The following is a 26,782-nucleotide window of genomic DNA, read 5'->3' as shown; positions in this document are numbered from 1 at the left end:
CTTGCTTTTCTTTCTGTCTAGAAGGGCATTTGAAATTCCTAAAATCAAAGAAGTAAAATCAATCTAACACACACACTTCTCGATAATTTTTCTAGGCAGATAAAGAATTATTCTCTTACCTCTATCTTAAAAAAAGAATTACAGTGACGCCCTTAGGATCAACTTACTTATATAAATAAAACCAGTTTAAGATATTGTGAAATATGTAGAAATAGGACATTGCTTGCATAATGCCTATGTTTACTCAACAGAAAAAAGTGATAAGGAAAGAGGAACTCCACTGGTATTCTCTATAATCAAATATTAGTCCTTTAGAAGCTGAAAAATCATTAATAACATTTTTTCTGACCATGAGAAATGAGAATTTTTAATAGTGAATTAAAATAAGTGAAAATAGTAGAAAACAATACATAGGTCTACCCCATATACACCTTTATGTTTACTGGTATATGCAAAGCACGTTGGACTGGAACTTGAGATCAGAGAGGGTAGCATTTACTGAGGAACTATTATGTGTGCGGTACTATGCTGAATACTTCCCATAAGTTATCTCAGTCAAACTTCACAACAACCTTGTAAGGTATATATTAATATTCCCACTTTACAGATGGAGAACCAGAGGTTCCACAAAATTCAGTAACTTGCACTAGAGAGTAAATGGTAGAAACAGTACTCAATTCCAGCTCAATTTGGCTCCAAAACCTATGAGCACTGCATTACTTCCTAATTTATTATGTGAAACAAATTACATGACTTAGAAAAACACAAAGAGGCCTGTCTGTCATATTTCATATTCCTGGGCCTCCACCTCTTAAACTACAAAATAAGTGGAGTGATTCCTCTTTCAGTTCTAACAATTCTATCATCATTCTAACTTTATTGCCCATTAAGATGAAAACCAGAATCACAAATAAGAAAAGCTTAAATATTTAGAGCAAACAAACAAAAAATTCTGACCTCCTCCCAGAAGGCTGTTACATTATCCATCACTACATCTGTAGTTGTTAAGTTATATTCCAATGTCTTATATTCTTGCTTTTGTAAGAAATCCTGTTTACAAAAGAAAGCAAAAACATATTATACAACTAGGATACTGTTAATACATTATTACATCTATTTAAACTCTAATAAGTGCTGCATTTTGTATTTTATGAATTATATTAGAAATTTTTTCCTAAAAAATAATTTTATAAGTGTTCTAAAGTTAATTGTCAAGTACTAGGATTCATTATATTATAAACGCATTCTTTAAATATGTGACATTTTACAGAACTTCAGTTCAGTTCAGTCGCTCAGTCATGTCCAACTTTTGCGACTCCATGAATCACAGCACGCCAGGCCTCCCTGTCCACCAACAACTCCTGGAGTTCACTCAAACTCATGTCCATTGAGTCGGTAATGCCATCCAGCCATCTCATCCTCTGTCGCCCCCTTCTCCTCCTGCCCTCAATCCCTCCCAGCATCAGAGTCTTTTTCAATGAGTCAACTTTTCACATGAGGTGGCCAAAGTATTGGAGTTTCAGCTTCAGCATCAGTCCTTCCAATGAACACCCAGAACTGATCTCCTTTAGAATGGACTGGTTGGATCTCCTTGAAGTCCAAGGAAATCGCAATAGTCTTCTCCAACACCACAGTTCAAAAGCATCAATTCTTTGGCGCTCAACTTTCTTCACAGTCCAACTCTCACATCCATACACGACTACTGGAAAAACCATAGCCTTAACTAGACAGACCTTTGTTGGCAAAGTAATGTCTCTGCTTTTGAATATGCTATCTAGGCTGGTCATAACTTACCTTCCAAGGAGTAAGCGTCTTTTAATTTCATGGCTGCAATCACCATCTGCCATGATTTTGCAGCCCCCAAAAATAAAGTCTGACACTGTTTCCACTGTTTGTCCATCTATTTCCCATGAAGTGATGGGACCAGATGCCATGATCATAGTTTTCTGAATGTTGAGCTTTAAACCAACTTTTTCACTCTCCTCTTTCACTTTCATCAAGAGATGTTTTAGTTACTCTTCACTTTCTGCCATAAGGGTGGTGTCATCTGCATATCTGAGGTTACTGATATTTCTCCTGGCAATCTTGATTCCAGCTTGTGCTTCTTCTAGCCACTGGAGAAGGGAATGGCAAACCACTCCAGTATTCTTGCCTTGAGAACCCCATGAACAGTATGAAAAGGCAAAATGATAGGATACTGAAAGAGGAACTCCCCAGGTCAGTAGGTGCCCAATATGCTACTGGAGATCAGTAGAGAAATAACTCCAGAAAGAATGAAGGGATGGAGCCAAAGCAAAAACAATACCCAGTTGTGGATGTGACTGGTAACAGAAGCAAGGTCCGATGCTGTAAAGAGCAATATTGCATAGGAACCTGGAATGTTAGGTCCATGAATCAAGGCAAGTTGGAAGTGGTCAAACAGGAAATGGCAAGAGTGAACGTCGACATTCTAGGAACCAGCGAACTAAAATGGACTGGAATGGGTGATTTTAACTCAGATGACCATTATATCTACTACTGTGGGCAGGAACCTCTTAGAAGAAATGGAGTAGCCTTTTGGTCAACAAAAGAGTCTGAAATGCAGTACTTGGATGCAATCTCAAAAACGACAGAATGATCTCTCTTTCCAAGGCAAACCATTCAATATCACAGTAATCCAAGCCTGTGCCCCAACTAGTAATGCTGATGAAGCTGAACAGTTCTATGAAGACCTACGAGACCTTTTAGAACTAACACCCAAAAAAGATGTCCTTTTCATTACAGGGGACTGGAATGCAGAAGTAGGAAGTCAAGAAACATCTGGGGTAACAGGCAAATTTGGCCTTGGAATTTCGGAATGAAGCAGGGCAAAGGCTAATAAAGTTTTGCCAAAAAAATGCACTGGTCATAGCAAACACCCTCTTCCAACAACACCAGAGAAGACTCTGCACATGGTCATCACCAGATGGTCAACACCGAAATCAGATTGATTATATTCTTTGCAGCCAAAGATGGAGAAGCTCTATACAGTTAGCAAAAACAAGACCAGGAGCTGACTGTGGCTCAGATCATGAACTCCTTATTGCCAAATTCAGACTTAAATTGAAGAAAGTAGGGAAAACCACTAGACCATTCAGGTATGACCTAAACCAAATCCTTTATGATTATACAGTGGAAGTGAGAAATAGATTTAAGGGACTAGATCTGATAGAGTGCCTGATGAACTATGGAATGAGGTTCGTGACACTGTACAGGAGACAGGGATCAAGACCATCCCCCTGGAAAAGAAATGCAAAAAAGCAAAATGGCTGTCTGGGGAGGTCTTACAAACAGCTGTGAAAAGAAGAGAAGCAATAAGCAAAGGAGAAAAGGAAAGATATAAGCATCTGAATGCAGAGTTCCAAAGAATAGCAAGGAGAGATAAGAAAGCCTTCCTCAGCAATCATGCAAAGAAATAGAGGAAAACAACAGAATGGGAAAGACTAGAGATCTCTTCAAGAAAATTAGAGATACCAAGGGAACATTTCATGCAAAGATGGGCTTGATAAAGGACAGAAACTAAATGGACCTAACAGAAGCAGAAGATATTAAGAAGAGGTGGCAAGAATACACAGAAGAACTGTACAAAAAAGATCTTCATGACCCAGATAATCACGATAGTGTGATCACTGACCTAGAGCCAGACATCCTGGAATGTGAAGTCAAGTGGGCCTTAGAAAGCATCACTAGGAACAAAGCTAGTGGAGGTGATGGAATTCCAGTTGAGCTATTTCAAATCCTGAAAGATGATGCTGTGAAAGTGCTGCACTCAATATGCCAGCAAATTTGGAAAACTGAACAGTGGCCTGGAAAAGGTCAGTTTTCATTCCAATCCCAAAGAAAGGCACTGCCAAAGAATGCTCAAATCACCACACAATTGCACTCATCTCACACGCTAGTAAAGTAATGCTCAAAATTCTCCAAGCCAGGCTTCAGCAATATGTGAACCGTGAACTTCCTGATGTTCAAGCTGGTTTTAGAAAAGGCAAAGGAACCAGAGATCAAATTGCCAACATCCGCTGGATCATGGAAAAAGCAAGAGAGTTCCAGAAAAACATCTATTTCTGCTTTATTGACTATGCCAAAGCTTTTGACTGTGTGGATCACAATAAACTGTGGAAAATTCTTCAAGAGATGGGAATAGCAGACCACCTGACCTGCCTCTTGAGAAACCTATATGCAGGTCAGGAAGCAACAGTTAGAACTGGACATGGAACAGACTGGTTCCAAATAGGAAAAGGAGTACGTCAAGGCTGTAATTGTCACCCTGCTTACAGAACTTATTTATACATTAAATTTTAACATACCACTGACTCATCCTTGTACTAGACTACATGTTAACCTTAGTAATGAATTTATAAAGCACACCTGAACTACCCATTAATCACCTCAATTCAACATTAAGAGAGAGAAAACTGGTATTTTCATCTTTGTAGCATCCTTCTTTTATTAGTCCCTGGTCCACCATTGGCAAACTCTGTTGGTGGTTTAGTTGCTGGTTCTTGTCCCACTCCTGTGACCCCAGGGACTGTAGCCTGCCAGGCTTCTCTGTCCATGGGGTTTTCCAGGTAAGAATTCTGGAATGGCTTGCCATTTCCTTCACCAGGGGAATCTTCCTGACCCAGCCAGTGATCGAGCCCGGGTCTCTTGCACTGCAGGCAAATTCTCTACTGACTGAGGTACTAGGGAAGTCAAACTCTGGCCTAGGTTAAATAATGGCAGAACTACCTTAAAGTGGCTCACCCTTCCCCCTCATTTTTTTACACTTATGGCACACTGATTTATTTTCTGGATTAAATATTTAAATATACATCACAACAGCATAATAAAACATTTTGAATTGTATACTAATTCTAAAAATTATAACCACATCCAAGTTCCTGGTGGTGATTCCGTTAGCTTGGCATAAATTGAGTCTAATAAACGTAAGGACTTTAGAACTTCTCTTCAAAATTAACAGCTACGTCAGAATGCTGAGATTTTAAGGTAATTAATGTGGCATACATTGTCATTCTCATCCATCATACTGTTCAGAAAAATACTTGGAAAAGTTTAAGGTAAACATTCCTAGCATTAGCTAGAAAATTTAATAACTTCCTGATGAATCTGCCACCATGATTTTGCACATTTGCCAAGTTCATTAGAACTATTCGATTGATTGATTACTTGAATAATAATCTCCAAAATACGGAAACAATATTTTCTTCAATTTCTCTGACTAAAATCTCATGGGCTCTCATTTTATTTCACTAGGCTTTACAAGGGCTTGTTGGACCACATATAGACATCAAGAGAGGAAATACTGTACATCAAACAGGTCCAAGGCCAAGAATTCATCTCTAGAGAGTTTGCTCAGGACAAAAGTTCTAAACTGCTCTAAATTCATGGAGTCAGAGGACCCATTTTGGTACACTACCTGTATTTTGTTTATTGCTCCCAGAGAATCATACCAAGTTTGTACAGCCCAGGGGAACTGCCGAGTAACTGCCATGCGCAGAACGATGCAGAATGAGATGGTTGTGAATATTTTTCGAAGGATGATTCCTTTGAGCAGTGCATAAGGAAGCACAGATAAAAATACCACAAAGAACCCTGAGAAGAAGAAGGCTGAGCTATTGAGGTATCTCACATAGGCTGCCTTCCGGGTGAGTTTCAGTTCTGTTCTAAAAAAAAAAAAAAAAACAAATAGTAAGATTTGGGGTGCTTATATGTACTTTCCAAAATATCAGGCATCTTGGAATAAAAAATCTGCACATAGACTCTCAAAAGCTTTCTCTCTGCTTTCTGATTCTGGTTCTACCCTAGATGAGCTGTGTGACCTTGAACAAGTTATTTAACCTCTCTGGGCCTCAGTTATCTTTTCTGAAAGAGGGGTGGATGACAATGAATATACCAGCATATAATACGTATAAATATTATTTTTAAATAATCTCAATAATTATTACATTAGTTTTATATCTTCATTCACATCATTATTAATTTATAGATTAATGAAACTAGTAATTTTTTATTGATTGGTGTTTTAAGTATTTAAGTACAGATATGAGAATAATTTTGAAAGATTTATAGAAGGAAAAGACAATTCTGGGATTCCCTAATGGATTGTCAACATTTTAGAAGTTCTGGATTGGCTTTGGAGAACCTTTAAAATAACATATGAGCCAAAGAGAAGTGGTTCTCAAGGCTTAGAACAGGTAAAAATCACCTGAGAAACTTTTTAAAATGAAGTGTATCAGGATCACCATTCAGAGATATTGACTGAGTCTGCAGTAGGCCTCCAGAATCCGCTTTTTAAAAAAGATTGCTGCCAGTAATTCTTGGAAAATTACAAGAGAATAGATATTGCATCCACCCTCTCTCCTTTCAGGATAATTATTTGCAATCATACTTTTTTTCAGTCTGAACTGCAAATGTGAACTATTTTTTCAACACAAACAGAAGAGGTTTAAATGCACCAACAGGCAGAAAACAGGGAGTGCAGAGCTGGCAAAAACAGAAGACAATGCTTCCTTCGACCTTCATCCCACCCTCACAGGATCATCAAAACTGGAGTCACTTGTGATCCTTCCGTTCAGCTCTTGTGAGGGAAAGAGCAGAGATGAGTCAGACAAGTAGAGCATGCTGGTGGGAGGGGGCGATAGCTGTGCCTGGCATTTGGGTGCTAGTTCCACATGCTTGTACAACTCAGAAAAGTTCTCATTCTCAAGTGGTAGAATTCAGATGAAATCTTTTTTTCAAGTCTGAAAAAAAATGTAATCCTCAGCACTCTGATGAAGAAAATGAAGTTCAGTGCTCCCACCTACATTGTGATTCCCAGTCTAATGTGGTTTAGCTTACCTATTTTAATTATTTGGCATTAAAGGCAGATTATGATTTTGGAATCTAACTGGGGTGTGACTCAGCTCTGCTGGTTATAGCTATGCCATCTTAAGCAAGTTGCTCTTCCCTCTGTCCCTACAGAATCCACATCTACAGAAGAGAAATGTAACATCTCCCTTGTGGAGTTGTCGCCACAATAAACGACAGCACAGGAACCTGCACTTAGAACTTTCATGTCTCTTTAATCTTCAACTGAAAGAATACTGTTGGCTAGGCTTATATTTTTTTAATGCTAGAAAATGCTGATTACCAAAATGTTAATAAATTTGTCAAAACTGTCATTGTATATTATAAACAGTTGAGGAAAATGAAGGAATGATACTGTAAGAAAAGAATAATGGGCTCAAGAACATGTATTGATATAAGAATCACCCAGAAAGCAGTACTCCCCATAATAATAACACTAACACTTTGAGTCATAAAAACATTTTATCTTATTATGATTAAAAAAAATTGAAAGTGACTTTATTACCAGAGAGCAGTAAAGAAGTAGATTTTCAGGGAGCACTGCATAGCCTTTTACCCAGTTCATCAGTGACCCTTGAGAGCTAACTCAGTTGTTAAAGAGAAACATTTCAACCAACTAAGCAAGATCTTTACGGATGTTTCTGGAAAGAAAATATAATTCCTTTCCTGGATTTGTCTTGAAAGGCATAATAAAAACAGGTGACCAATCATGTTTGGGCAATAAGTAGTCTTTTACTCTTTCTATTTACATGGCAAAGGACTTACCATTTCAGCATCTCTTTTGTTGTTCCAATCACACACCTGCAGCTCAGTTACCACTGTCTCCTGGACTCAGCAGCCTGAATCCCTGATAATCACATTCATATCATCTAAAATGGAACTCTTCTCTTTAGTATCTTTTCTTCCTTTGAAATTCTCATGAGCTAATTCATTCTGAAATTATTTGCCCTTTAACAGAAGATCTATGCCCACTGAGTCTCCTTAGAACCCTTTTTTAAAATTGCAATTTGTAGAACATGGAACTTGACTAAAGAAAAATGGTCTTAGGGCTACAGAAATACCTTGGTTTATATCATGTCCAAAATTTTCTCAGCAACAGTATCCCAGTCTGTGCTGTACTTTTTTGCTGGCTATAATCTTTACTAACCAGTGAAAGAAAGTTATCTGAGGCAAAACAAGACCAGAGATCAAGATGGGTGCCAAGTACTGATTCTACTTCAGGCGGTGGCTTTCATTACTTGAATTGATTTTTCAAGTGGAGGGTTTATAGAACACAATTTATAGATATTACCCTGGCATTGCTCTTAAGTAAAGGAAGAACAAACATATTTTAAACAAACAGAAGGGTTTTTTTTTGGTTTTCTTTTCATGAGCCATAACATACAAATTAAGGAAGTTATAATACTAGAGAATCATTTATTTGGCTCAGAGTTGTATCTTTTTTACTCTAGCAGCTCTATTTAAGGTTTCATTCAGTCTTTAGCATCATGATCATTGGTTTAGTCTATTAAGCAGCTGTAAACACAAATAGGCAGTTCTTTGTAAGATATTCTTGTAGTGCAAAAATAGCTCACCTATGTAAAATGCCAGTCCCATGAAAATGACATTAGACCACTAACACATGAATACTGATATAACTTAACACAACTATTTGGTTGTCAGAAATTTCAAATATGAGCTGAGGTCCACTGTGACATACTCCTTTTAAATATATTAAACCTTAATTGACTAATTTAACTGATATTAACATTTTTCGAATGACTTACTGTCTTAGGTTTTCAATGATTTTTTCCATTGCTTCTTCCCAGCAGTATGCCTTAACTGATTGGATATTTTCAATCATTTCTGACGTTATCACCAGTCTTTCATTGATCTTTCCAGCTCTCTGATCTCTGTAAATTATTTCATCCACAAATCAAATACTTAGTAAAAATAAGGCAAGCCGCCCACTAAGAACTGCCCAAGCTTTTAAGAAAAGCCACATTTCTTTTATTAAACAGATGGGTGCTTATTTTATTATCAAATACACAGTGACAAAAATAGTAACACTCAATCAGTAAATGCCTCCCATGTGCAGACCATGTATGAGATGCATGTCATATACTATGCCTAATCCTCCGAGGGAGGCAACTATTTCATTTTCAAAACTGAAAAAACCAGAAACACAAAGGTTGAAGCAGCTTGACACAGGTCGTATGTCTAGTAAGATGCAAAGTAGGATTCAAACTAAGAACTATTTGACTCCAAAATTTGAACACTTTCTTTCACACTCTAGCTGGCAAACTCCAGAAGTCCTCTTTCATAAGCAGTGATTGGGATCACTGAATCATTCAGTAAAAGAAAGCCACTAAGGCTGTGATGTGATGATTCATGAACCAGAGTAGAAAAAGCTCATGAACTTTACCTAAAATGTATGCATTCCCTCCCATTCACAATGTTTTGAATACAATGTTTGGATACAATGTTTTATCCATTGTACCTAAATCTCTGATGTGCAAAAAAGCAAAATGGATGGTAACATACTTATAAAGAAATTCTATAGACTGGCAAGCTAAAAAATGTACCATTGATATAGAAAGTATCATTTATATCCAGGTCCCCAACCTCTGGGATCTAATGTCTGATGATCTGAGGTGGAGCTGATATAATAATAACAGAAATGAAGTGCACCTCTCTCCCCGTTCATGGAAAAACTGTCTTCCACGAAACCAGTCTCTGGTGCCAAAATGGTTGGGGACCTCTGATAACATCATGAAAATATTCCTTTTTGCGACACCTAGTAAGAAGATCCAAGGTTCAGTACATAGAGAAGTTCTGGTTTTACCTGAGTGGGCTAGTATGTCATACACTCTGCCTAATCCTTCTGACAGCCTAAGGGAGATGATTATTTCATTTTAAAGATGAAAAAAACAAACACAGTGGCAGAAGCAGCTTGACACAAGTCATATAACTAGTAAGAATGCAATCTATGTTTCACACTATTTAAAGAGTTTCTACCTGTACTTCATCATCATTTTCCCTAATCCGGCTTGAAGAAGGGCGAGGACTATGAGGAAAGCAAGCCCACAGAAGGTGAAGGCCTGCAACAACTCCCAGAGCAGCCCCATGAGCAGCGTCACTTGCAGAGGAGCGATCCACACAAAATGTGCCAGTGCGAGTCCCTGAAAAATAAAATCACAGTGAAAACCATGGACATTTTATCCTCCACCCCCAAAACAAAGAGAAAATCAAGAACAGGAGAAAGAAATCAAGCACAGTGAGCTCATACAATCATGGTTCTGAATGCACTAAAATCTAGGTATTCATTATATGGAGCACACAGCAATGTGCTTAAACATTCTACACAGAGACTAACTGCAAGTTAGTCCAAACCAACTGCAAGTCACTGTGATTTTTTCCAGTGGATATGTGTGGTGATTGGATATCACCACACCACTTAGGTACCGTGTCTAGAATTCTTTAAGTAACTTATTCCTCTGTGAATAAAGCAAGAGCCATGACACAGAACATGAGAAGACAAGACTCTCCTGAATTTCAGTCTATAAAATTGCACAACCCTATTACCTGACCAAATACTCAGAAAACAACATGCACACTCAATTCAAAGTAAATTACTTAGCACGTGCTGAGAGTCTGATAGCATGCTAAATACTAGAAATGCAAAGATAAATACATTGTGTATAAAATACATAATCTGTCCTCAAGGACCTTGAATTTTATTGTGACAGAAGACAGCCCTAAACAAGAATTTTTCAGAGTATCATACTCAGCCAAAGGAAATAACTGATTTAAAGCATTAAAATGAAACAAGATCTGATAAGGATTTAATTTTGAAAAACCACACCAAATAAAAAGCCAGCTGAGGTGCCCTTGAGTTGTCTGGTTCTGTGAGATCCCAAAATGGCACTCTGCTACACAAGTCGGTTTTCAGAAATAGGGAAGCTAGGAATGCTTATGACATAACCACTCACTAGTTATCTGACTCAGAAAATCTTTGGGGTTGTATGATTTATAACAAAGGTGCATAAAAGAGTAAATCAGTAGGTACATACTTCATCAAATTTGTTCAGGTTGTTGGAAAGGAGACTAACAAGTTGTCCAATACTTATTTTATCCAGAACACGGCTTGATAGCTTCAAAGTCTAAAAGGAAATTAGAAGTTAGATGATGTCACTGCACAGTAGACATATTTATAAGCATGTTATAATACAGCTGAGGAGTTAGGTAACTATGCATGCATTTTTTAAGTAAACCTAATAAAATTATCTTATGTTCATTTAATTTAGTATCTTCTCAGATTTATAAATATTTCTCTTTACAATAAATATAATGGCATGCCTCTACTTGTATTATTTAACAGTATCTATGGGGTCGCAGAGTCGGACACGACTGAAGCGACTTAGCAGCAGCAGCAGCAGCAGAGAGGGTTAACAATTGTTTCTAGTCCAAAATGGGAAAAATATTGTACTTAAATATTCATTTATATACTGCAGAGGTTTACTTGTTGCTTTTTTATTTTTGTTTGTTTTTATTACAGATGAAACTAAAGGCAAGTGAAATTTGAGATTAAAACTTCAGTCTCATAGGGAATTATATTCAATATCTTGTAATAACCTATAGTGGAAAAGAATCAGGAAAAAAAAAGATATATATATATCTGCATCACTTTGCTGTATACTTGAAACTAATAATAATGTAAGTCAATATATTCAATAAAATTTTTTAAAATAAAATCTTGGCCTTAAATTTTTCATGTACTCTATGGTGACTATTGAATAAAATTACAGTTAAAGTCAATACAAGTATATTATAAATAATTATTAATAATTGTCTGAAAGATTACATTAACAAAAAATTCTTAAATTTTACAACAAAAAATACATCCATATAGACAAACAGGATTATAAGTAGATAAATTAATTATTATTATGAGTGGTCACAGGCACACTTCGCCTACAAAATTTAATAAGAATTGGCTTTGACTGAAGAGTACCCATTTAACATTTGCTTCAACTGACTCTCACACATGTATTGAGCACTTAGATACAAATCACTGTATTCAGGGTTTCAGGGATTATTATTAGTTATTAAAAAAATTATTACCTCAAGACACCTAACAAATACATGACTAAATATGATAAACTAGATAAAGGGAGTGGAATATAATAGGGTGGTTAAGAGCAAGTTTACATATCTGGTTATAAAAATCTGTAAATATTTCACTGAGGGAGAATTTAAGATGGTGTGGAATAACAGATAGTGTTTAGATAAGCACAGATGAAGAAAGAATAAAGCTGTTAACTCCAAATGCTATTAGAGTAGTATGTCGGGGCAGGGTCCATTGAGCTAGATGATACATGCTTTAGTAACACACTCAGTCTCAGGTGACCCGAATTCTATAGTGCTTAACATGGAATGTACGTGCACAATAAATACTCAGTGAATATCTACTCACTATATAGTTATCTTTCTCAAAATTCACAGGCAAAGTTCAACCTAGTTTGCATTTAGATTCATTATTTAAAATCTAATTTGAATGTATCATGTTGCAGATTTTGGAACAAAGAAGATGATGCTCTATGACAAAATCTATAATAATCTGGGAAGAGTCAGTGGCTGCCTGCCACATGGATAAAACTGGTCAGATAAGGCACTAGTTAACTTTAGTGACCAAACCACACATGGAGATGCAATTGTCTTCTTAGATGGTGATGTCAGTGCAGGTCAGTAGGTATGGCTAGAGGGGTAAAGTAAGCTGGGTAAGAGCACATATAAACAACACTGAGAAAGAACAGACATAGCTTCCAACTTTTCATTAACGCATCCTGGGTTTGAAGGAACATATATTGCTGTATTTGTGCTAAACATAATATAAGAACTAATCCACAAACTAAACAACTCTTTGCCCTCCCTTCCACTTTAGCCCTGAGGGCTTCATGTCTCTCTTTCTATGTAACACAATTTGACTTGCAACATTATTTCAGTACCTATCTTATGTTCTCTAGTAACTGGAAAACCCTTAACTTCAAGAGGGAAGCCCATGTGGCACAGTGGTAAAGAATCTGCCTGCCAATGAAGGAGACATGAGATGTGGGGTTTGATCCCTGGGTTAGGAAGATCCCCTAGATAGGAAATGGAAACCCACTTCAGTATTCTTGCCTGGAAAATTCCATGGACAGTAGAGTCTGGCAGGTCCATGGGGTCATAAAGAGTTGGACATGACTTCAAGGATTGTGACTTATCCACTTTAGAAATTTTGAAGCAGTTCTTACACAGTGTTCTATACTTTTTAGGCCTTTAGTTTATCAAAATATTTTATTCATAAAATAGGAATAATAGTTTCTACCATATAGAGTTTAGAGGAGGATCAAATGAAATGATATACCTAAATCACTTAGAAGTTTGTCATGAACATCAATTATCACTATAATAATCACTTTTATAACTGTTTTTATTTTTTTTAAGCACAGAGTATAATTTTATTTATTTATTTATTTATTTTTATTTTATTTTTAAACTTTACAATATTGTATTAGTTTTGCCAAACATCAAAATGAATCCACCACAGGTATACGCATGCTCCCCATCCTGAACCCTCCTCCCTCCTCCCTCCCCATACCCTCCCTCTGGGTCGTCCCAGTGCACCAGCCCCAAGCATCCAGTATCGTGCATCGAACCTGGACTGGCGACTCATTTCATACATGATATTATACATGTTTCAATGCCATTCCCCATATTTCCCTACCCTCTCCCTCTCCCTCTCCCACAGAGTCCATAAGACTGATCTATACATCAGTGTTTGTTTTGCTGTCTCGTACACAGGGTTATTGTTACCATCTTGCTAAATTCCATATATATGTGTTAGTTATAACTGTTTTTAAACTGGATTCAACTTTCTTTTATATGCATCTTGTCTAAATTCTATCTTCTAAATGATATCTAATAATTTATTCACTTATATAAAATTTCTGGATCAAGATAAGATTTTTATTGATTTATCACCTGTGCTTTCCTGGCACTTGTAAACTGATGAGATTGCAGCTGGGGTGATTTGGTTACACTGTGGACTCAGTTTTTCACTTGGGCCTCCATAAAAGGTCTGAACACTAATGTATAACTATCAAGGTTTTACAACACCACTGACCTTGCATGTATATTATGGAAATGTTAATGGGTTATTTGTAGAGGGAATGTCAGGTCCACAGCTCTTATAAGCCAAATATATAAAGTTTTTATATTGGGGGAATAAGAAAGAGAAGAAGGGTAAAGAAAATAACCAAAATAACCAACAAACTATCTATAAAAAAAAAAAATAAGAAATCTTTAATCTTGGTAAATCAAAGAGTCACACATAAATCAGGTTGGTGAAAGCATGTATCATTGTGTCACTAAGATGACCTTAAAATGTGTTTGTAAGGTAAGAAATTCCTTTTTTTCCCCCACTGTGATGCATGGCATGCAGGATCTCAGTTCCTCAACCAGGGATCAAACCTGGGCCCCATGCAGTGGAAGTGTAGGGTCTTAACCACTGGATCACCAGGGAAGGCCTGGTAAGACAGTCTTAATTTGAATCCACCCAAAGCATGGTTTAGCAACGTGGGCTTTTGACTTGACAATGAATACGGAAAGTAGAAAAGGTTCTTATGGTTGCCGTGTATGTGTTATTTCAAAATTTTTAATTTCCAAGACTTAGGATGACAAAAATCTAACTCAAAATAAGGCAGTGGATACTATCATTGTGTCATAACTAGTTAAAAATAGCACGAAGTCATGTCCAACTCTTGTGATCCCATGAACTGTAGCCTGCCAGGCTCCTCTGTCCATGGGATTCTCCAGGCAAGAATATGGGAGTAGGTTGCCATTCCCTTCTTCATGGGAACTTCCCAACCCAGGAATTGAACCCATGTCTCCCACATTGCAGGTAGATGCTTAACTGAGCGAGCTATGGAGGGAGCCCCCATAACAAGTTAAGGTAGAAATATCAATTGCTTGGTTGATCAATAACAATTACACACTATATTCTTGTTATTGCACATAAAGACAAATGGCATTTTACCATAAGATGATATTTTGTCAATGACTTTTATGCACACAGCAAGAATCATTTCAACAGGGAGCCATGGATTCCAAAAACTGATGATATGGAAAAAACAAATATGAAGCTTAAAATACAGGCAGTTTACAGAATTACTCAATAATTATTAGTTGAAGGGAAGTATCAAGGAAAAATTAGAAATATTCATTATTCCTGCCATTTACTTCACAGCCCTACAAAACTGATTTTAGCATTTATCCCTTACTTGTACTAGTGTAACATTTAAAACACAATGCCACTAACAAGTAGCATAAAGACTGTGCAAGGAAGTATTACCTTCTTATAAATCAAACTAAACATAGCTATTCTCATCTGCATTCCAATGTGATGGAGACCAAAAATGGCTGGGTGCAGGAGCAGTGTCCTCACGATAAAGAGAAGGCATAGGCCTATGCCTAAGTAAATGGCAATGGAGCGTTCCACCTTGTTATCTGGGTCATAGGAAGCTATGATTCTTCCCAGTAAGAGAGGCTGGACTGCTTTGGTGACTTCCTGCAGAAGATGGAAAACAGAAAAATGAAATTTTATTTTTCTTTCATAAAGTGCCCTCACAATTTCAACACAAGCAGTTTCATCTTTACAGGAGGATTTAAAATGGGCTTACACAGCAGGCCATGCCATACGTGAAACTCTTGATGTCCTTTGTAATATCTTTATACTATGAAATAAGACTTTATTTAGGTTTTAGCAAAAATCATTTGGAAACATTTATGTATGAGGTGTTTTCTTTCTTTCTTTTTTTTTTTTTTACTAAAAATATATAGCAGCCATAAAGTAAAGGTCCAATTTCTAAAGTAGTGTGTTAATTGGTAACATCTACATTGCACTTAACACTTTATAAAATATTTTTCATTTGATTTTTATGACAACTTCAGGAGTCAAGAGTAGGCATTATTAGTTTCACAGTGCAGATGAAAAAACCGAAGCCAAAGAGACCAAGCGATTGATGTGATTTCAAAATAGAACTCTCAAAAGTACTTTGAGTGATAGAATGAACAGCAGAATGAACAGCTTCTTGAGACAACCACATAAAGGGGAGCTGGCAACAGGAGGGAGGAGCAAAAAGGCACTGGTGCTATTGACAGTCCGATGCTGTATCCTTCCCAGTCTGGGATAGGTGGTGACTTTTAGGAAGAAGTGTGTCAAAAAATTGCAGCTTCAGGCCAGTTTCCAACTATTCATCAAGGGCTCAAAGGTCTATGAGTTAACAAGAAAGAAAAGAAAGTGAAGTTGCTCAGTCGTGTCTGACTCTTTGAGACCCCGAATCCTGAAAGATGATGCTGTGAAAGTGCTGTACTCAATATGCCAGCACATTTGGAAAACTCAGCAGTGGCCACAGGACTGGAAAAGGTCAGTTTTCATTCCAATCCCAAAGAAAGGTAATGCCAAAGAATGCTCAAACTACCACACAATTGCACTCATCTCACATGCTAGTAAAGTAATGCTCAAAATTCTCCAAGCCAGGCTTCAGCAACATGTGAACAGTGAACTTCCTGATGCTCAAGCTGGTTTTAGAAAAGGCAGAGGAACCAGATATCAAATGGCCAACAGCTGCTGGATCATGGAAAAAGCAAGAGAGTTCCAGAAAAACATCTATTTCTGCTTTATTGACTATGCCAAAGCCTTTGACTATCTGGTTCACAATCAACTGTGGAAAATTCTTCAAGAGATGGGAATAGCAGACCACCTGACTGGCCTCTTGAGAAACCTATATGCAGGTCAGGAAGCAACAGTTAGAACTGCACATGGAACCACAGACTGGTTCAAAATAGGAAAAGGAGTTCATCAAGGCTGTATATTGTCACCCTGTTTATTTAACTCATATGCAGAGTACATCATGAGAAACGCTGGACTGGAAGAAACACAAGCTGGAATCAAGATTGGCAGGAGAAGTATCAATAACCTCAGATATGCAGATGACACCACCCTGATGGCAGAAAGAGAAGAGGAACTCAAAAGCCTCTTGATGAAAGTGAAAGTGGAGAGTGAAAAAGTTGGCTTAAAGCTCAACATTCAGAAAACGAAGATCATGGCATCCGGTCCCATCACTTCATGGGAAATAGATGGGGAAACAGTGGACACAGTGTCAGACTTTCTTTTTTTGGGCTCCAAAATTACTGCAGATGGTGACTGCAGCCATGAGATTAAAAAACGCTTATTCCTTGGAAGGAAAGTTATGACCAACCTAGATAGCATATTCAAAAGCAGAGACATTACTTTGCCAACAAAGGTCCATCTAGTCAAGGCTATGGTTTTTCCCGTGGTCATGTACGGATGTGAGAGTTGGACTGTGAAGAAGGCTGAGTGCCGAAGAATTGATGCTTTTGAACTGTGGTGTTGGAGAAGACTCTTGAGAGTCCCTTGGACTGCAAGGAGATCCAACCAGTCCATTCTGAAGGAGATCAGCCCTGGGATTTCTTTGGAAGGAATGACGCTAAAGCTGAAACTCCAGTACTTTGGCCACCTCATGCAAAGAGTTGACTCATTGGAAAAGATTCTGATGCTGGGAGGGACTGGAGACAGAAGGAGAAGGGGACGACAGAGGATGAGATGGCTGGATGGCATCACTGATTCGATGGACGTGAGTTTGAGTGAACTCCGGGAGTTGGTGATGGACAGGGAGGCCTGGCGTGCTGCAGTTCTTGGGGTCGCAAAGAGTTGGACATGACTGAGCGACTGAACTGAACTGAACTGGACTGTAGCCTGCCAGGCTCTTCTGTCCATGGGATTCTCCAGGCAAGAATACTGGAGTGGGTTGCCATTTCCTTCTCCAGGGGATCTTCCCAACGCATTCCCAGGTCTCCCGCATTGCAGGCAGAAGCTTTATCCTCTGAGCCACCAGGGAAGCACAGGATGAGTTAACAAGGGAAGACCAAAGTTGTGTTTTCCAAATCCACTTTGTCTGATCCTCAACTGACCACTGAATCAAACTGTTCACCAAATCATTACCACTTTGCCTGGATATGTAAGAACAGATTTGAACACATGGATTTGAATCCAGACGGTCTAAGTCTTAACCATCTTGCTAAACTGCCTTCAAAAGAAAAAGACAGAATTCTTGTTTCATGGTGGTCTAGTGAAATGGGGATATGAGGCTAAACCTTGCCTGGAAATAATGCTATGCTAATTGAGTCTATTTCATATGTATATTTTCAACCAGACAGCCCCTCCCCCCTTTTTGCCTAGCATTATTCTCCCTCAGCTGATAATTTGCTCCACCCACCCCACCCCCACCCCCATTTTCTACAATGTCTTTTCTAAACCTCAGTGCCCAACTCCATCAGCCCACTCATTCTCAATAGGTAAAGTGCTTTCCTATAACCACATCACCCCCAAGCTATAAGCCATAGTGCCATCCTTGACTGACTATAGGCTTTACGTAGCTATTCATTCAATACTTGGTATTCAGTACCTCATTTCAAATTAACCACGTAGACCAAGGTTCTGAATGTAAGAAAAAGTTCAAACCTTTTTAAAAACTTTCCAAACTAATCACAAACATGGAATATTAGAATTCTCTCATCCCATATAGCCACATTTTAATATAAGTTTGAATTGTACCAAACAGACAGATACTAAAAAAAATAAACAAACATGCTAACAACCTACCCAGATAAACCAGGTAAATAGTTGGCCATATCTACTAAAGAGTCTATTTATCTTCCCAGGTGGCTCAGTAGTAAAGAAGCCACCTGCCAATGCAGGGGGCATAAGAGATGTTGAGAAGATCCCCTGGAGAAGGAACTGCAACCCTCTCCAGTACTCTTGTCTGGGAAATCCCATGGATAGAGGAACCTGGTGGGCTGAAGTCCATGGGGTCGCTAAAGACACAGGACTTAGCGACTGAGCACACATGCACACAGAAGAGTACCTTCTATCTAAAAGGTAAATAAATGCAGAAATTACTGCTTGTTGGCATGTACCATTTTATGCATGCTTTGTACTTTTGTTACATGTACATTCATTTTTACAATATATAGAATTGTTTTTGAGGCTGTAACCTTTATATAAATGGTATCATATTGTGCTGCTTGCAACTTTCTTTTAACTTTTTAAACACAGTTGTGTTTCTGACATGTAGCCCCAATGATACTTATATATCTACCTCATTTATTCTAAGTGCTGTTTACATGACATCCTGTGACTAAATCAGGATAATCGCCCCATTCCCTATGCTGGGGAAGATGGGCTGTTCCCATTCCTCAACTATTAAATCTGTGCAAGTGCTGCCCTGGCTGTTTTTATTAAGTTCTATAGATTCATGCCAAACTTTCTCTAGAATAGATCATTTATTTCAAAATAATTCCTTAAACTATGAAAATGTACAGTCAACATGAACCTTAGATTTGAAACTACATGTATAAATATATCCGTAATACAAATATAATTTTCATAGTATGCTTATAGTGGCACTATTTCATCCTCAAACTTAATTTTACATCAATGTTTTATCCTAGAATTTTTCCATATTATGTCTACATTCTTCATAGACAAATGTCAATGCCACATCTATACTGATTTATTTTTACACTAATATTGGGTTTGCATTTGGTTAAATTGCTCTCTTGATTGCAGTCAAGAGGAATGAACTCATATGTGCCACCCATGTTGGATATACTGTGTGTGGCCATGAAGCAGAGAATAAGTTGGGAGCACTACCAGACATAACAGATAAAATGTCATTTCTTGTTCATTATAAGACTTTAGCCAGAAGACTATGATGTGTGACAACTTTCCATGAATCCAGCTGCTTGTATCATAATTAGCATAATCACCTTCCTCCTTTTTCCAGGACTAGTAGATACTATTATTGAATATAGAACCACTGATAAAAACCACCATGCATATTTCTAAGGAGTGACTCTTATCTATGGAATGCCAAAAAAGAATATTCTGAGGGAAAAGAGAAATATTTTAGTAATTGAGCTGTACACAGAATTTTTAGAGTTAGAAATATATGGGTTTACTTAAGTTTTCTCCTACTGAGTAATCTGAACTAAAGTCCCTGCCACTGTATCACCATTATATTTTTTCCATAACCTGTCACCTCACAACAGAACTATTTGCAGAATTGGAATTCAGTTGTGACTTATAACAAAATAAATAAGACTGTGTTAATCTGATTCAGATACCTATTCTGCAGGTTGCATGACTGAATTAATTAGCTGTCACCTTACCTCAAACAAAAAGAGAACATATTCATCCTTTGAACAACAATGGCTATTCCACAATGACATTGGTAGCATTACTCTGGGAGGGTACATGTTCACAGAAAAAAGAAAAGAAAAATGCAGAAAATTTTTGGTAGAGAAAATTTTAATAATTTGACCATCTGCCAACAGCAAAACATAAACCTCACTGCCACATGGAACCCATCAACATTCAAGGACAAAATCAGCACTCCAGACCCCTCCTCCTATAGTTTTCCATGCTCTGTTTTAAGCAGCGTGTTCTCTAATATTTATAATGAAAGCACTTACAGACATCACCTGATTTTATTATTTGGAAAGGAAAACAATGGTAACTGATACCTAGGCTTAATCTATGTGTGCAGTCCTTTAAAAAACCATCGTGGTAATGACTGGGAGAAACACAGTCCTCTATTCTTACTTCGTGTGAACCCTGTTGCCAGACTATTTTCATTACACAAGAAAAGTCCCAATTTGCGACCATATAAAATAGTGCAAGCTGACTAAGGCTTGAATGTAATGAGGTAGAATGCAAATTTATTTAAAATTTGATAAAATATTTTATTTTTAATCAGACACAAATCAAGATGAAATTAAGAGTTCACTTAGATAATGGGAGAAGCCTGATACCAATCTTTAAGTCAGCGTGACAAGGCAATAAACACTGAAATGAGAGTCATGAAATCCAAGTTCTTATCCCAGCATGTTACCTACACTCTGTGTCACCTTAGTCACTTCCCTCCTCTTGACAGTTTCCTCACTCATAAACTAAGTGGTGGAGCAAGCTTATCTTAAAGATCCCCTCCAGAGCTAATATCTCAGATTATATGATCTGAGTTCAGGGAATCCCACGGCAGAGGCTGAGGATTCCCTGGACAATTGTCTAGCACACATCCTGACATTGCTATGTGTGTTTTCTACTCACAGGGATGCAGGTATGAATAGTATGAGTTCAGAAGACCATCTGGGTAGACGGGGTCAAGCTAGAGAACAGCACAAGTGACTACCTTCCTGTTGGGAATATATTTAGATTAGCCTGCCAAGAAAAAATTAAGAAGCCTGAAAATACCTCCTGGGAAATACATCTGGTCTCTCCCGGGATCCTCTAGACCTCAGCTTAAATGAACTGTAGTGGAGTCTGAATCCTTTAACCATTTTGTTTTATCTGCACACTTAGGACAGCGTCAGATGTTTCTAGAGATATGAACGTCCGCTGGATAGTTAAACCAAGAAAGAAAGTTCAGGTGAAAACAGAAAACTTGGTTCATGCTTGCAATTACATTAAATTAATTAATCCCAAGATTACTTTAAAAATTATAATTGCAAATCCAAAGCATAGTTGTTTCTAATACAGGAGGAATCAGTTGAAAAACCTCTAAGGTTACATTGTTTTCTATAGTGTACAGTCAGTAAAATCATCATTATCATCTCGACTTGCTTTATATATATTTTATGTATCTTAATCCCAGAAATGTAGAAAGAAAACAGAAATTATATAAAATAAGAAAATAGATTCCTAGATACCAAGAGTAATAATTAAGTAAGCATCCCATTTCTAGTAACAATACAACAAATGATACATTGAAAATACCAATAATTAATATATACATATCTTAAAATATATTCTAAAAAACATTACTAAGACATATTTTTAAAGTCTTAAGTAAATGGAGAGACTGTAAACTTTCTAAAAAGAAAAAATGAATATTACAAAGCTAACATTCTCTTTCAAGTTATTGTATAAAATTAACACAATCTTCATCAGAATTCCTACTGGATATTTGGGCATGAACCATAAGAGCAGGGACTGTCAGCTTTTCTGAGAGTCCCAACATCATGCACCATACCTAGCACAGAATATCCATTCAGCAAATACTTGAATCAACAGATAAAATGATTCAAAATTTCATTTGGAAAAAAACAAGAGACTAACCAAAAACATTTGGGGAATAAGAATAATGTGTGAGAAGATCTACCTTACTAGGTATTAAATTATATTATACAGCTCTAATAGTTTGGGGAATGACAAAGAAATAGACTGATTTGTCTGGAATATTCAAGAACAGGTCCAAGTACAGACAGCAATTTTATATGTAATAAAATATGTCATTTTATTTCAGTGCAGAAAGTACAATAAACAATGGAGACACTCACACTTATTTTTAAAAAATTAGATTTCTATCTCAGACATGGGCTTCTCTGGTGGCTCAGACAATAAAGAATCTGCCTGCAATGCTGGAGACCCAGGTTCAATTCCTGAGTCAGGAAGATGCCCTGGAGAAGGGAATGACTATCACTCTAGCATCCTTGCCTGAAGGATTCCATGGACAGAGGAGCCTGGTGGGCTATAGTCCATGGGATCACAAAGAGTCAGACACAACTGAGCAACTCGCACTTTCACCTTCATTTCATACATACATCCAAATAAATTCAAATAGATTCAATAATTACACATAATGCTGGATGCTTGGGGCTGATGCACTGGGACGACCCAGGGGGATGGTGTGGAGAGGGAGGAGGGAGGAGGGTTCAGGATGGGGAACACATGTATGCCTGTGGCGGATTCATTTTGATGTTTGGCAAAACTAATACAATTATGTAAAGTTTAAAAATAAAATTTAAAAAAAGAAAAAAAAAAGATGAAAAAAAATTTTTTTAAGAAATATGCACTTACAACTCTGGGTAGAGAAGATTTTTTAAATGTCAAATGCCAAAGACAGAAAACAAACCTAAAACAAAAAGTACAGGTATGGGCAGCAAGTTTTTAAAAACTGAAACTTCTGATCATTAAGAAAATAAAAAATTAACAAAACCCACTAGAAACAAATAACAGGCTGAGGAAAATAGCCTTTCAAAAAGCAATAAGAAAATAAAAATAAACAAATAATATTAAAAGGCAATCAATTTACACCCCTCAAAAACATGTATATATAAATGCTTAATACATGTGCGTGCATGTTAAGTCATTACAGTCATGTCTGACTCTTTGAGACCGCATGGCCTGTAACCTGCCAGGCTCCTCTGTCCATAAAAACTGTTTAAACTCAGTAGGAGACAAAAATAATTCAAATAAAAATGATAATACACTTTTTAACAATCTGGAAATGTTTTTAAAATTATAATACCTATTGTTAGGACTGAATTTTCATACTTTAGTATAAGGAAAGTAAATTAATATATCTTTTCTGGAAGGCAATTGGAAAATCTACTAAAATTTAGCTTTTAAAGAGATGTGCATTGAAAGATTATTTATAACAGTGAAAAATTGGAGGCAATCTAAATGTTCAATGATGAGGAACTGATAAAATAAATTATGGTACAGCCACATGAGTCATTAAGCATTAAAATGACTAGGTAGAAAAGTATCTAATGATATGAAAAGGCATTCATAATGCATTAAGAGAGGTAAATTTATAATGCATTATTTAAAGTAATGATTCACATCCCTTCGTTAAGTATATATATTCTTATGGGAAAAAGTTGGAAGATAAGCATCAAGTTTATCAATAATTATCTGATAATTTTCTTAATCATAAAAACCCTCAAAATTAATAAACTTTAGATAGAAAGTTGTATATACCTTATGATAGTAAATAAATGATAAAAAGAAAACACACATACAAAAAAATGGAAGTGTAAACACACAGGCAGGGATATACCCAGAATTTACCATAAAATACAAACAGTACTGGCTTACATACCAAAGGAAAGGCTTATGATTTGAGAGAGTAAACAAAAGTGTCAAATTTTTATTTATCTTGATACACTACAGTCTGATGGAAATTTTTGACTTTATACTAACTGCTAAACAAACATTTTACATATTTGACATAGAAAATAAAACCTACCCACTGTTCCAACTATGCAATTTTTGCAAAAATGTATGTACACCAACACCAAGAACAGAATTCAAAAGTATCATCATAGTATCTGTCTACCCTGAAGCATGTTTTTAGATTCAACGCCTAACTGAAAATGTTTTGCTTTTGGTATTTTCCTTTGAGTGTTTATTGGTTTAATAACTATTACTAGCAATGTCTTTACTAGAAATCTAAGCTATGTTCTTCATGTTTTATAAGAACATGTTCCTGGACTTGCTGATATAGTAGCAAGAGTAGGCTTAATTCAGAAAATGGAATACTATAAGATATGTTAAAATATTAATTTTAATTTCTGAAATAATAGTTAGAGTCTAGGTATTTTTATATGCTCTAGAAATATGAAATTGGTACTCTAAGACTTGCTTCTAGAGTATGGAAAAATAAGTAAATGCAAATAATAGGAGTATTTGTAAAGGTCGGTATAGACTATATTTAATGGTACAGTAACAGGTAACACTTATGAAGCACTTTCTTTGTACCAAGATATACTCCACATGCTTAACTTTAATTTGCACAATAATTCTATGAAGTAAGAGCTATTATTGTCTCCATTTACAATTTTAAAAAACTGAGACAAACAGTCTAAATAACTTGTCCAGTGTCAGACAGCTAGCAATTGGTTAAAACTAGGATCAAACCAGTTTGGTAACAGAGCCTCAACTCTTATTTATAACCTTAAATCAAAATGAAAACTGTTATAACATGACCTGGTTTTCCCCAAGTTGATCATCAGTACAAGCATTGTGATTTGTTCAACATTAAGCTACCAAATCAAGTTATGGTAATATCACTGCAATTTAAAATAAATACTATTTTTCTAGGCCCCATATGATAGACACATAATTTAAAAGTTAAAAGGAATCATAGAAACTGTACACCATCACCACATCACACTCATGAGTCACCACTCGATACTGGTTAACTAGAAGACATAAAGAGGCCCCAAGCTCACAGCAAGAATGAGGAAACTGGGCCACCGGTCCCAAAAGAGTCGGACATGACTTAGTAACTAAACAATAATAAACATGCAGTTTAAGCTGTAAGTACAATACATGATCACAGACGATTCCTAATTTATAAATCAACTTAATTCTAAAGTTTCACATGTGAGAACAGATGCATTTTGCCCCAGAGACAATATCCTATGAGACATGGTGTTGGATTCCTAAATTTGTCTTTAAAAACACATGTAATGCTAAATGCTTGTGCAGCAACTTTGTGTTCAATAGTACTGTAAAAGCCTAACCAACCCACATAATATTGTTTTTAACAGAAAGAGATTGGATCATCTCTCCATGCAATCTTGAGAGTACCTCCTAGCTATACCTTTGCCCTCTCCATGCACACTGTCATCTACTCTCCAACAGAGTCTTGAGAGAGAGTGCCAGAGTAAGACACAGAAAGTTAATAGTTAACATTGGGACTTTGAAATAAACCCTTCAGTTCAGTTCAGTTCAGTCACTCAGTCGTGTCCGACTCTTTGCGACCCCATGAATGGCAGCACGCCAGGCCTCCCTGTCCACCACAAACTCCCGGAGTTCACTCAGACTCACGTCCATTGAGTCAGTGATGCCATCCAGCCATCTCATCCTCTGTCGTCACCTTCTCCTCCTGCCCCCAATCCCTCCCAGCATCAGAGTCTTTTCCAGTGAGTCGACTCTTCACATGAGGTGGCCAAAGTACTGGAGTTTCAGCTTCAGCATCAGTCCTTCCAAAGAAATCCCAGGGCTGATCTCCTTCAGAATGGACTGGTTGGATCTCCTTGCAGTCCAAGGGACTCTCAAGAGTCTTCTCCAACACCACAGTTCAAAAGCATCAATTCTTCGGCGCTCAGCCTTCTTCACAGTCCAACTCTCACATCCGTACATGACCACAGGAAAAACCATAGCCTTGACTAGATGGACCTTTGTTGGCAAAGTCATTTCTCTGCTTTTCAATATGCTATCTAGGTTGGTCATAACTTTCCTTCCAAGGAGTAAGCGTCTTTTAATTTCATGGCTGCAGTCACCATCTGCAGTGATTTTGGAGCCCAAAAAAATAAAAGTCTGACACTATTTCCAGCTGTTTCCCAATCTATTTCCCATGAAGTGATGATCTTCATTTTCTGAATGTTGAATTTTAAGCCAACTTTTTCACTCTCTTCTTTCACCTTCATCAAGAGGCTTTTTAGTTCCTTTTCACCTTCTGCCATCAGGGTGGTGTCATCTGCATATCTGAGGTTATTGATATTTCTCCCGGCAATCTTGATTCCAGCTTGTGCTTCTTCCAGCCCAGCATCTCATGATGTACTCTGCATAGAAGTTAAATAAGCAGGGTGACAATATACACCCTTGACATACTCCTTTTCCTATTTGGAACCAGTCTGTTGTTCCATGTCCAGTTCTAACTGTTGCTTCCTGACCTGCATACAAATTTCTCAAGAGGTAGGTCAGGTGGTCTGGTATTCCCATCTCTTTCAGAATTTTCCACAGTTGATTGTGATCCACACAGTCAAAGGCTTTGGCATAGTCAATAAAGAAGAAATATTCCTGTTCGTTTCCAAGGCAAACCATTCAATATCACAGTAATCCAAGTCTATGCCCCAACCAGAAACACTGAAGAAGCTGAAGTTGAACGGTTCTATGAAGACCTTTTAGAACTAACACCCAAAAAAGATGTCCTTTTCATTACAGGGGACTGGAATGCAAAAGTAGGAAGTCAAGAAACACCTGGGGTAACAGGTGAATTTGGCCTTGGAATACGGAATGAAGCAG

At 37.1% G+C, this 26,782-nt stretch overlaps 1 protein-coding gene across 2 annotated transcripts in view; it reads right to left on the bottom strand.

Annotated features, from left to right (window-relative positions):
• Window positions 1-26,782, bottom strand: part of CFTR (cystic fibrosis transmembrane conductance regulator) — a 215,098-nt gene that overhangs the window by 133,960 nt on the left and 54,356 nt on the right. For both annotated transcript variants that reach the window (XM_027539612.1, XM_027539613.1), the window contains exons 4-9: window positions 15,236-15,451; window positions 10,917-11,006; window positions 9,862-10,025; window positions 8,631-8,756; window positions 5,435-5,681; window positions 958-1,050 (exon numbers count right to left, since the gene is read on the bottom strand). In XM_027539612.1, the coding sequence (XP_027395413.1) occupies window positions 958-1,050; window positions 5,435-5,681; window positions 8,631-8,756; window positions 9,862-10,025; window positions 10,917-11,006; window positions 15,236-15,451 (936 nt within the window). The remainder of the gene's footprint in view (window positions 1-957; window positions 1,051-5,434; window positions 5,682-8,630; window positions 8,757-9,861; window positions 10,026-10,916; window positions 11,007-15,235; window positions 15,452-26,782) is intronic.

Source organism: Bos indicus x Bos taurus, chromosome 4, assembly GCF_003369695.1.
Source record: "Bos indicus x Bos taurus breed Angus x Brahman F1 hybrid chromosome 4, Bos_hybrid_MaternalHap_v2.0, whole genome shotgun sequence".
Taxonomy (NCBI): domain Eukaryota; kingdom Metazoa; phylum Chordata; class Mammalia; order Artiodactyla; family Bovidae; genus Bos; species Bos indicus x Bos taurus.
This window is presented reverse-complemented; position numbering and strand designations above follow the sequence as displayed.